The 12,465-nt window shown below is 34.5% G+C and overlaps 1 protein-coding gene across 9 annotated transcripts in view; it reads left to right on the forward strand.

Annotated features, from left to right (window-relative positions):
- LOC109056953 (serine/threonine-protein kinase DCLK2-like) overlaps positions 1-12,465 on the forward strand; it is a 45,235-nt gene that overhangs the window by 24,883 nt on the left and 7,887 nt on the right. For 7 of the 9 annotated variants that reach the window (XR_006160255.1, XR_006160260.1, XM_042758233.1 and 4 more), the window contains exons 4-15: positions 1,597-1,704; positions 1,914-1,970; positions 4,440-4,534; positions 6,408-6,455; positions 8,127-8,211; positions 8,651-8,756; positions 9,116-9,173; positions 9,901-10,020; positions 10,955-11,101; positions 11,382-11,515; positions 11,711-11,788; positions 11,964-12,060. Coding sequence is in view for 7 of the 9 variants with exons in the window: in XM_042758233.1 (XP_042614167.1) it covers positions 1,597-1,704; positions 1,914-1,970; positions 4,440-4,534; positions 6,408-6,455; positions 8,127-8,211; positions 8,651-8,756; positions 9,116-9,173; positions 9,901-10,020; positions 10,955-11,101; positions 11,382-11,515; positions 11,711-11,788; positions 11,964-12,060 (1,133 nt within the window). In the remaining 2 variants the exon portion in view is untranslated. The remainder of the gene's footprint in view (positions 1-1,596; positions 1,705-1,913; positions 1,971-4,439; positions 4,535-6,407; positions 6,456-8,126; positions 8,212-8,650; positions 8,757-9,115; positions 9,174-9,900; positions 10,021-10,954; positions 11,102-11,381; positions 11,516-11,710; positions 11,789-11,963; positions 12,061-12,465) is intronic. The other 2 variants (XM_042758228.1, XM_042758220.1) reach the window with 1 other exon arrangement.

A 12,465-nucleotide genomic window follows, 5' to 3' on the forward strand; every position in this document is an offset into this window, starting at 1 on the left:
TTCCAAAAATATAAAGAAACGGTAAGTTTGTGTCTGCTAGTATTTACTCCTCAACCTTTTCTTTTTGCAGCAGAAGTGGAGTGTCCTTAAAATGCAAGCCCACCACAAATCCAAATCTTCTGTAACTAAAGAACTCATTACACACTCTCTCAGATTCTGCTGTTTAATGCTTAAATTAAGCTCCATGAAACTGATTAGCTGGGCAGTAATGGCATTTTAATAATGGCATTAGGCTTGTTTTATCTTCATCACTTGACGATCTGTTACTCATCAGCTAATTTATCACTGCTCTGTGTCATTAGCAAGTGCCGTAGATAGGACAGATTGGACCCAGTAGCTGCTGTAGAGTATGAGTCATTCCTTACTGAAGTTCTGCACCCACTGCCCTCATTAGAAAGATGGTCTGCTCTCATAGGCCTTGAGTAGACAATTTGATTACGCCGCTGCAGAAAGCTCACAGTCTTGGCACAACATAATAATTAAAAAATCTTCAGAAAACATCAATCAAATAACAACAATCAACAATATCACCCATGAAACAATTTTTTAATTTTTTTTAAAATTAACGTATGTTCCTGTCTGTGTGTGTGATTCCAAAAAAGGTAAATAATGATGGTGGTTCACGCTTAAATTAAAAGAAATTACTACTTTCATTCAGAAATTATTCATCAAATTCTTCATCTAAAAGAAATTACTACTTTCGTTCAGCAAGGATTCATTAAATTTTTCAGCAATGAAAGTAAAGACATTTATAATGTTACAATAGACTTCTATTTCAAATAAATTCTGTTCTTATGAACTTTCTATGCATCAAAGTATCCTGAAAATAATTTTATCACAATTAGTCTCCAGAAAAAACAAAAACGTTTTATATATATATATATATATATATATATATATATAATATACTATAATATATATATATATATCATATATAATATATACTGTTATTTTAGCAAGAACACATGATATTTATGACTGTTTTTTCTCTGAAGCTTTGTTATAATATGCTTCTTGCACCAAAAACAACAGTCCAAATGTAATTTTACATGACCGTTTTCACCTTCTCTTTGACCCTTAGAATTAAACAGAATATTTTTCTACCATGCTTGCAATGGTACAAAAAAGTATTGTAGTTTCAAATAATATGAAGCAGCACAAAATGTTTTAGTACATTGATGATAATAAAAAAATTATTCTTGAGCAGCAAATTAGAATAACTTCTGAAGGATCATGTGGCACTGAAGACTTAATTAATGGCTGCTGAAAATTCAGCTTTACATTTTAAAAAAGTCTTTTTAATTGTAATAGTTCCCAATACTACTGTTTTTACTTTTTTGATCAAATAAATGTAGCCTTGGTGAGCAAAAAAAAAAAGACTTCTTTCAAAAGATTTTTTTTTAAATCCCTAAACTTTTGAAATGTAGTGAACAATTAGTCAACCGGGCAAAAAGGTTAATTATTTGGAATGAGTAAAGACAGTAACTGCTCCTAATTTTACTTGTGTCTTTTTCAAAAGTTTGCAAAAGAGGAATCATGAGACATTATGAGACACGTACATGCCTTGCTAATTTTTTATATTGTCTCTGTGTCCAGAATGTCAGGTCCTCAAGTCGTCCTATTCTTCTCGTTCTGCTCCCCCTGTGAGATACTCTGGTAGTAAAAGTCCAGGACCCACCCGCCGCAGCAAATCCCCTGGATCTGGTGAGGATACACTGCACCACCACTAGTTACATGCAACATGGACACAAACAGCACAATCCTGTTACCACATAAACCTTTGTTTAAAAAAATTTAACATTCCTTAACAACTGCATTCAACTGCGATTCACGTCTCTTCCTGTCATCTCCCTTCTCCCACTGCTTTCTGAAATGTTCTGTTCCTTGTTAAATAGCTTTTCTGTCCACTTTAGTGAGAAGAACAGCAGGACACTTCTCTGCAAATAGTCAGTCTCCGGTCAAATCACCAAGTAAGTATTTGTCAAGGTTTATTACACCAAAAAAGGTCATAATTTAGTTTTACATGTACATTTCTACTTTCTCTTTGACCCTTAGAATTAAACATAATGTTTTTCTACCATACCTTTAAGACTTCTAAAGGTAAATGCTTCTGTTATGTTTGGCTAACCTCTTCACATGTGAACTGAGTAAAGGTGTGGTCACGTTTATCATGGTTCGGTGAATTTTTGTGGACAAAATCCAGTCATTTCAGTAAGAGTTCTTGCGATCTGAAATTTTATGTGATGGCAAAAGATTTATTCATTCAGATTTCACAGCTGCTTCAAGTGGAGTTGACCAACAGTAATTTGCTTGCTTTGGAAGTGACTTCTGCATAAGCTGTGCTTCATCACTAGTCTGTTGATAATAGTCAATTGACTTTTTTTGTCCACGGAATTTTGCTAATATGACCACAGCTTAACAGCGCCCCTGCCAAGCTAAATTCAGAATAGGTATTGATATGTAAAAAGTAGGCTGTCGTGTGTTCATTTTCTTTTTAATAACAACCATATCCATTAAATTATGAACAATGGATACTTATGTGCTAGCTTAGGAGCTGACAACTAGAGAATCTGACAGCCCTATGAAATTCTTGAGCGTCTTGAGAGGATCTTCCCCAAATGATATTGAATTTACCTAAAGGACATTCATCTTTGGAATGAGCTGCACGTGACCTCTAACCCTTCAGTGCAGCATTCAATCATGCTAATAGCTCTCCTTCATGGCCTTTCTAAATCCATCAGCTAGACTAGAGTGCTATTTAAAACTCCCTCACTGGCCACTGCCCCGAACCCTGGCATGCACATACTCTAATCTATCAGACATACCAATTGGATGTGTACCATAAATGCAGGCATCCTCATCTGCTTTCTGCTTAGACTGGTTAATGCAGTACACACACACACCCTAAATTCCTGTGCCCATGAATTGTTAAGGCTCTCTTGCATGCCTGGAGAGAAATCTGCTCATGCCTCTATCGACAAACTCAGCGGGAAATGCCAAGAGCAGCTTTTCTACAAATCCTTGCTCCCTGTGGATTCTGACGCACTTGGGAGGCGCTCCAATAATGCGCATTGTTTTTTTGTTTTTTTTGCTAAATTCTTCTACTACTGTTTGTATCTGGTTGACATGATCTATTAAAAACTGTGTTTAATGCTTGATAAAGTGGCCTTTTTAGAAAGATCTTGGGCATTCCTTCTCCAATTCTATGATTTAGCCTTGTGGATTTGTAGGTGAGTGGTGCATGTGAAGCCTTGTTGTGTCTGTATGCTAAGAGACTGGGCCAAGGAGACTTATGCTGCACACATGCATACATATTCTAGTTCTGTTCAGATGAAGTTTCTTCTTTTGACAATTTTTTTAAGGTCATTTTCCTGCCAGCAGTGAAGGTTTTTTTGTTTTTGTTTTAAACAATGTACATGTACACAACACAATGGTTCTCAACCTTGACTGTCAGTTTCTCAGCTGCAAAGACAAGGTTGCACAAACTATGGGAGTCCATATATTAAAATAAGCAACTAAAATTATTTAAAATTAAATAATAAGATTTCAGGATTCCATAAGTTTTAAGAGCTGAATGTTCTTCAAGATTTCCACTCTTTTTAACCCATGAATTTAAATTACTTGTTCAGTTGTTTGTGATTTAAGGGCATATCAATAGCTTTCTGAGACATGCAAACCTTTATTAAAGCTAGTTTTGAGTTATTTTGTTTAAAATTATTTTATTTTAAGTCATCTTGAGGCCCCCTAGTGGACTCCGGCCCCCTTGGTTGAGCATAAGTACATTGGCATAAGATGAAGACTTTTTGTCTACTGGGGAAGGCTTACTTATTTGTTTTTAATAACAAAAACCCCAAAAGATATAATTTTGGCAACTGTAGAGGCCCTTTCACACCAAAAGTGAAATGAATAAGCCTCAGGATAAAGGCAGTACCTCTGCCTCTGCACCTCACTCCCAATTTCTCTCAAAATGGGGACAGGAATAAATGGGAAAACAAAGTAACTTGCTGTACTTATTTGAAAAAGTAACTCTTTACTAGTTACTTTAAAAAAGTAATCTGATTACATAACTTGCATTACTTGTAATGCGTTACCTCCAACACTGCTTATGACTGTATATAATCACACATTAAAATTGCACAAATAAAATTTGACTGCTACAATGAATGGGAAGCCTTTTGTTTGATTAATACAAATCACATAAAAATCTTAAAACATACATAAAATAACCCATCAAAACAAACTAAAATGTACAAAACAATACAACTGAAGAATAAATAATATCCCCTTCAAACAGACTGAAATGTATTCAGCACTATTACTGATGATGTCCAAGACAATGCATGTGCAGCATAAAATAAGCAGTGTAAGAAGGAACACTGTGTGACTTCGTGTTTTTCTCTGTTCTCTGTCTCCCTCCCTCTTCCTGTCACAATCCTCAGTAAATGGAGTGCCGAACAGCCAAATCACTACCCCCAAATCTGCAAAATCCTCCAGTTCCTCCCCGACCAGCCCCCGCAGCATCCGCAACTTTAAGGTAAGCCCGTTGGCATGGCAACAGGCTTCCATTGTGCTGCTAATCAGTTTTTGAGCAAAACATGGCGATTTTTAGAATAGATTATTTCTTCATCAAGTCCAAAATAAGATCAGGCTTCTGGATGCTGACTCATGGATGACAGCATCTTAACACTCTCACTCATGATTAAGAGTTTAGTGAGGCTGCCAAAATGTTTGCATCACAACAAATTGAAGCAGCAGTTGTAACGCCCCTAAATTTCTTCAGGTAAGAGTAATGACACTTTATAACTTAACTTTTTCCTATACTTAAGAAAAAATACGGTTCAGAAAAAATGATTTTGAATTAGAAGTTATGTATTTTTTCAGCTGTCTAAAGTTTTCATACACAAGCGTTTACCTTGTTATTTCTTTGTTGTTTGTTAAATGGTAACATGAATGACATGCCAGTGATATCTCTGGTAGCTGATATACTAATATAATAATAGTAGGCTGTTCGGTTGGGGCAATTTTGGAAATAAAAATTGAAATATTGAATATTTAAAATATGAAGTGAACATTGTTTCATTAAAGTGTTTAAAAAAATTGTTCTTATAACATATAATAAAAAGTATGTATTATAATAAAAAGTATATATATTTTTTTTATATATAAGGATCTATGTCCACTTTTAATACATTATATTAAACTCTGCAGTGATATTAACAGCAATGATATTTCTTTTAGGGATAGTGGGTTCATTTACTTTTCTTCTGTTACAGTTGCCTTTGTCACTTATTGTGTAAAAAATCAATAGTTTGCTCAAATCATTCACAGCATAAATATTTTTATTGTATTGTTACTATTGTAACATATATAAAGTATGTTTTTTACAGGCAGGTAGGTTTGCAACATTATCTTGTAAGGACACAGAAATCTTCAACAGCACTTGTAACAGAAAATCCTCTCTGATAGGCCTAATTACTCCTATTCTTGGAAGCATTGTGAGTCTAGGCATGAGATCTGACTACAGATCTGTACTTAAACCAAAGGTCAAAGTCAAGTATGATCATAGCTTAACTCCTGGTGTTAATCTGCTTAACTGACCTGTCTATCAGACAGTAAGCTTCTTCTTTGTACCGGTGCTATCTTTAAAGCTTCTTGAAAGCACAAGGATAAATTGCATGAAAAGGAGACACTTTCATTCATTTTTAGAGGATTTAGTGGTAATTTTATTGGTGAATAGAGAGTTGTTTGGCACATACTAGTTCAATTTTAATAGAAAAATCCCAAATGAGATCTCAGTTGTTGTTGTTTTTGTTTGTTTGTTTGTTTTTTGAGAGAGAGATTGAGAGAGAGAGAGAGAGATCCACTTCCTTGGGGATCTCACAAGGATGACTTAGCTTTTCAGAAGAGAGCTCAGCATGTCACATTTTATGCTTAAATTAGTCAAGATAGTAAGTCTGCAGTTCAGACATTTGGAGTTGAAATTAATGCATAATAAATTATTTGGCCAGTGTCATGCATATTATTTTAATCTCTTATATGTCATAAATTGCTTTGTTTATTTATTTATTTAATTGTATTTTTCCTAAGTGACTCTAATATGAAACAAAGTTAAATGTTGTTTAAGTAAAAATAATATTACATTATAGTAAGTCTAAAAAGCTGTATAAGAACAATGTCTGCAAAAACTTTATGACCCTATGAAACCTTATGAAACAGCCTTTAACAAATTATTCATAGTATTCTACCATTATTGTGCTCTTATACTGGAGATATGGCTGAATAAGTGGTTTGATGGTAAGTTGCCTGCGAGGCTGGTTCTTTGCACATTGTTCCTGAGATTTCAAGCTAATTTTAGACCAAACACACCAATGTTGTGGTTACATAAATATCTTCCCACTTGCCTTTAGTTTAGTTGCAACAAGTGGATGGGAGTCCCCCTCCGTCTCTCTGTACAGGTATTATGAAACTCTGCCTTCTGTAGCAGCATTCAAATTAGCTGCAGTTCCTTCTGGGTATTCACGTTTTTAGTTGGGATCTTACACAAATAATTGTATCAGTCACTTTGACAGCATAGTATTTGGCAGTATATTTCAACTTCCAATCCACTGGAGTATTTGAATCCTTCAATAAAGCTTGTAATACCCAACTGTTACTTGTGTACCTAGAGGAATCCTGTGGCCTCTATCACACCAGCTTTAACCAGGGGGCTGCCAGTATATGTCTCCATTGGCTTACTTAGTGTTCTCTCACATGTCACTGTCACTTCAGTTTGAGTCTTATTTGGCTGCTTAATAAAGATAACTTGCAGGCTTTTTAACCATACTGATTGTCAGACCATTTAAAATATTTTAAGACTAGGTCCATTTGTTTTTTTCACACACAGTTTTTCTTCCAGAGAGTTCTCTTTGTCTCCTCATCAACCATTTATTTCACTAAGGATGATGCTCAGTGTCAAATGGCAGTATGTTATTGATAAAAAAACAAATAATATGCTTTATTTGAAGGTTTAGTATAATCACATAGCTGCTACAGTATATTCAGTTCACAGTGCTTTTCTTTTTACTAGGGCTGGGCAATATAGTGAACATTAATGATTTGTGCATTCTTTTGTCTTTAGCTGCCGAGGCATTAATCTGCATGAATTCCTGAGGTTTGATCATCATGCTGATTTGGTGATAAATATCACAATATATTTAATTAACTTTTATTTGGGCACTGGCTTCTTTTGAGATCCGTGTAACATATACCTTGTTGAGTGCTAAGACATGATCTTACATGATATCTATGAACTGATGCATTTTGTTAGTTTTGATTTAATTAAATTAATAAAGTAAGGTAATAATGTATACTTATTTTATATTTGACAGTGTAGCTTTAATGCATTTAATAACAGGTGTTCACTTTCCAGGAATATGGATTTGTGAATCAGGAAGGTGGTAAATGTGCATTTTTACCAATAATGATTATTCATAGTTTTAGCACATTCATATAGCTTCAACTATTTCAGGCAAAGCTCATTTTATAATCTTTTATGAATCAGAAATTAATCTAAATGATTTCATCAAACTCTGATTTGAATAATACTTAGCGTTATCGCTTTGGAAATGTTCACTGGAGACTTATGTTCAGTAAATCTTTATCTTTCAGAAGTTTGGGGTCAATAAAAAAATTAAGTTTCTTAAAGAAGTCTCTTATGCTCACCAAGACTGTATTTATTTGTTCAGAAATACATAGAAATATTGTGAAAGATTATTGAAATTTAAAATAATATATTTTAAAATGTTATTTATTCCTGTGATTACAAAGCTAAATTTTCAGAAGCCATTGTTGGAGCCTTATGTTCATTCTGCACTGTTTCATTGTGAAAAACATTGTTGAAAACATGCCTTGACCTATTGATCAATTCTATGATGGTTAAGGCCCTGTCTTGAATACTTTTACTTACTTAAAAATACATTTTTAATATGCTTGGCTACATTTGATGTTTGGAAGACAAAAATCACTCATACTTTTTTAGTTATATTGCCCAGCCCTATCACTATTGTATGCAAGTAAAACACCTATGATGCTTTTAAGGAGTTTTAAATGTTTTAGTTCTTTGTAACTTATTTTGTCTCTGTTTGCAGATTCCAGCACATCACTCCTCTGCAACCAATGTGAACGGCTCCTCTGAGACTACCCAACAACATAACAACAGTGTGAGCCCTGAAGGTAAACGTCCACCCGCTGTGAATCACTGTTCTGTCATGCCCTCACTCACCTTGGATCTTAGTGTGTTTCAAGCCCAGAAGTCCCCAAAGGGCATTTCAGGGGCCTGACAAGGTTTGGCGGTGAAAGTGCTGACACATGCCACTCTGTGCCACATTTGCTCAGGCACTCCACCATACACTCTCCCACACTTTCATACACTGTGCAAACATCCCTGCTCAGCAGTGCATGAGTCAGAATGACCTTCGGCTATTTGTCTGCCTCGTGCTCTGACCAAATTTGAATTGCTGGATGAGGATGTTGGGGCTAATCTGTTATTTGGGGATTTTACAAAACATCCCTACACTCATGACTTTTCACCTGAAAACATTTTTGGTCATATGATAAGAAAATTATGTTCTTTCAGTCTGATATGTTTAATGTATTGGTTTGTTCCCTTTAGTTAATGGAAACAGGAACCTTACTGCTTCCACTATTTTGGACAAGTACAAAATTGGCAAAGTTATAGGTGATGGAAACTTTGCTGTGGTAAAGGAGTGTGTCGAACGGTAAGAAAATGACAAGTTACAAAATAATTCAAAATGTTTTTTTTTTCTGTTATGTTCTGTCAGAAAAAAATAAAATAGCTCTTCGGGGTCAATAAAATTGTGTTGTATTTTGTTTGTTCTCCTTTCTAAGTTTGTTATTGTCATGATCTCTGATTAAAATACATGAATAATACTGTCCAGATCTAGATTCAGTTTTCCTGTTTGTGTTTTTAGGCTAGAATGTTCAAAGGAAGATCTCTTGCGCACAAAAAGGACATCCAGCTTATAAATTGGTTCCTGAGGCTCTGAATGCACTCAAAACAGACCTTCATTAACCTCCCTGAAACAAAGTCTATTGTTCTGTTTCTTTCTTTCCACAGATCCACTGGAAAGGAGTTTGCACTGAAGATCATCGATAAAAACAAATGCAGAGGCAAAGTGAGTTGGACTTTTTGCGACACCAGCCAATGGAGCGAGTGAATTGAGAAAAAAACAGCTATAAATATTCCTTACCAGCCATGAAACTGTATTTTGCATTGTTTTTTTTATCAATAATACATATATTTTGTCCTTATAACGATGCAATTATTGTTGTTTATGAGTTCTGAGCACTGCCTGTAAGGTTAGGTTAGTGCAATGCAAATTATTAACTTAGTCTTAGTGGTCAGTGAATTTGTTTTTGGTCCATTTAATATGGCTAACTAGATTATATTTGATGTATTTCCATTAATCCAGCATGCTGCAATTTTTACAAGTAATGGGAAATTCTTTATGGATCTCCCTTTATCTACTGGGGTTAGAATGCTAAGGTTCCTCCCCAAACTGTTGCAACAAGGTTGTAATGTCATTGTAAGCTGCTGAATTTTGATTCCCTTTCACTGGAATTACTGGAATAGCAAGACCCATTATTTAGAAGGGGTGTTCACATTCTTTTGCCCGTGTATGAATGATATGTAAACAGCAGTTATATTGGTGGCCAATGTCTCATAATCTAATTTCAGTCTGTGTTTTAACCAAGGAAGTTCATTTCCTGTTTGCCTGGTTTCCTGCAAGAGCAAACCTCAGGAATTCATGCAGATTTATGCCTTGGCAGCTAAAGGCAAACGAATACTGAGAGTTGCTGTACGGTTGGGAATTTGTTGTGACACGTGCTTTGAACACACAGGAGCACCTGATCGAGAGTGAGGTGGCAGTGTTGAGGCGAGTTAAGCATCCTAATATCATCATGCTGATTGAGGAGGTGGATACGCCCACTGAGCTCTATCTAGTCATGGAACTTGTGAAGGTACTGTTACTGTAAAGGTTTGTTAGGCACCTCTTTTACAGTCTGATACAGTCTAAACATTCCTCAACATTGCATACTCTGCTTCTGAAACTTCTGAACTTTATAATTATAAATAATTCTTAGATTTTTAATATATCACTTGATATTTATTTAGTTTTTATATCAGACACTACCATTCAAACTACCAATGGCATCAGTAAAATATTAAAATAAATATAAATATATATAATATATATATATATATATATATATATATATATATATATATATATATATACGCGCGCGCGTGTGTGTGTGTGTATGTGTGTATGTATATTATAGTATATATTATTATGTAATTTTAATTCAATATAATGTATTATATGGTAATTTCTGAATATCTATGGTAAAAGCTGAATATCTAGCAGCTATTTTTGTGGAATCCGTGATACAACTGTGATTTATTAATTAATTTATTTTTAGGATTCTTTGATGAAAAGTATTTATTTGAGATATAAGTCTTTTGCAAAAATATAAATGTCTTTTTAACTTTTGACCAGTAGTGTATGTAAAAAATCAAACTAAACTAAACTAAAAAATATAATATAATATAATATAATATAATATAATATAATATAATATAATATAATATAATATAATATAATAAATATAATATAATATAATATAATATAATATAATATAATATAATTTTCACAATCAAATAAAGTCCCCAAATATAAAATCAGATACACCCTGCATTATAGGAAAGTTAAATGCATTACAAATTCTGTGTATTGTTGTCAGCAACATTGCACTAAATGGCCGCTTTCGATATTGATCAAACTCTTAGCCCATATTAAAGCCAAAACATGTTACCTCTGGGTGAAAGTGTGTTTTATACAGAATACAGGGATTGGTATTTTTAGTTATTTGTTTTGCCATCTGTGTGTTTCAGGGTGGAGATCTGTTTGATGCAATCACCTCCTCGACAAAATACACTGAAAGAGATGCTAGTGTAATGGTATTCAACCTGGCGGCAGCTCTCAAATATCTGCACCGGATGTGCATCGTCCATCGAGACATCAAACCTGAGAATCTGCTGGTATGCTCATATATGCAGACAAACATATTCTCAAAAGAGACATTAAATATGCAATATACAGGTATATACACCTACACATTCTGCACAGAAACAATAAATCTGAAAATACTTTAGTTCACACATCTTTAACATACACTGCAGTACAGAAATACAAAACCTGCGAAGAAAACAACTTTGCACTTTGTATGTGGAAAATGACTTATGGTATGTCAAAAGAAAAAATCATAAATCCAGGTGAATAAAAATAATCATTTTGCCTCTTTCACTATGTGTGTCATAGGTGTGTGAGTACCCTAATGGTATAAAGTCATTAAAGTTGGGTGATTTTGGCTTAGCCACAGTGGTTGAAGGGCCGCTTTACACTGTTTGTGGAACACCTACTTATGTTGCCCCAGAAATCATATCAGAGTCAGGGTAAGAATCACTGATTGTTTTGTTTTCATATCAGCATGTTTTTTTTGTTTGTTTTTTAATCGTTTATTTATTTATTTATTTATTCTTTTTCTAAAGTGATATGGCTATGGGGGCATGAATAGCTGATTAATAGCCTTTAAAAAACTGGGGGCTGAATGCTATTGACTGTGTCTTTCTGTCTGGGCATTGCCGCAGATATGGGCTAAAAGTGGACATCTGGGCAGCTGGAGTAATTACCTACATCCTCCTATGTGGCTTTCCACCTTTCCGCAGGTACCACATGACAGTACCTGCTCAGTCCTTCATGTTAATAATCTACAGTGTTTAAAATCTAAAATTAAGTCTCATATTGTTCATATTGCTCATGTTTTGTATGTATTGTTCTTAGCAGTTGTTAAACATTACACATGTTTTTTACTGTCTGTGTGCTTGGCATTTGTTTTTGTAGTGAAAAAAACCTCCAGGAGGACCTATTTGATCAGATCCTAGTGGGGCACTTAGAGTTCCCATCACCCTTCTGGGACAATATCACAGATTCTGCTAAAGTGAGTGGAGACAAACACACACTGACAACACTTACAGGAATAGTTTGCCTAAAAAGTAAAAATTGTTAGAAATGTACTCACCCACGGGCCATTCAAGATGAGATGAGTTTCATTCTTCATCAGAGTAGCATTATAGTAACATTTTGTAACATTAGTGAGTGATGCAATGCTAAATTTCTCTAAATCTGTTCTGATGAAGAAACAAAATCATCTACATCTTAAATGACATGCGAGTGAGTAAATTCGCAATAGATTTTCATTTTTGCCTGAACTATTCCTTTAGCATGCTTTAAACACACTGCCTCACTTTCACCCATTTATCTTGACATCCTTCATTCTTTATGCTATATTCCTGACTGCACCCTGCTCTGTTTCATCCTACTCACATCATTATATCTCATTCAC

The sequence above is a fragment of the Cyprinus carpio genome, chromosome A1 (genome assembly GCF_018340385.1).
Source record: "Cyprinus carpio isolate SPL01 chromosome A1, ASM1834038v1, whole genome shotgun sequence".
Taxonomy (NCBI): domain Eukaryota; kingdom Metazoa; phylum Chordata; class Actinopteri; order Cypriniformes; family Cyprinidae; genus Cyprinus; species Cyprinus carpio.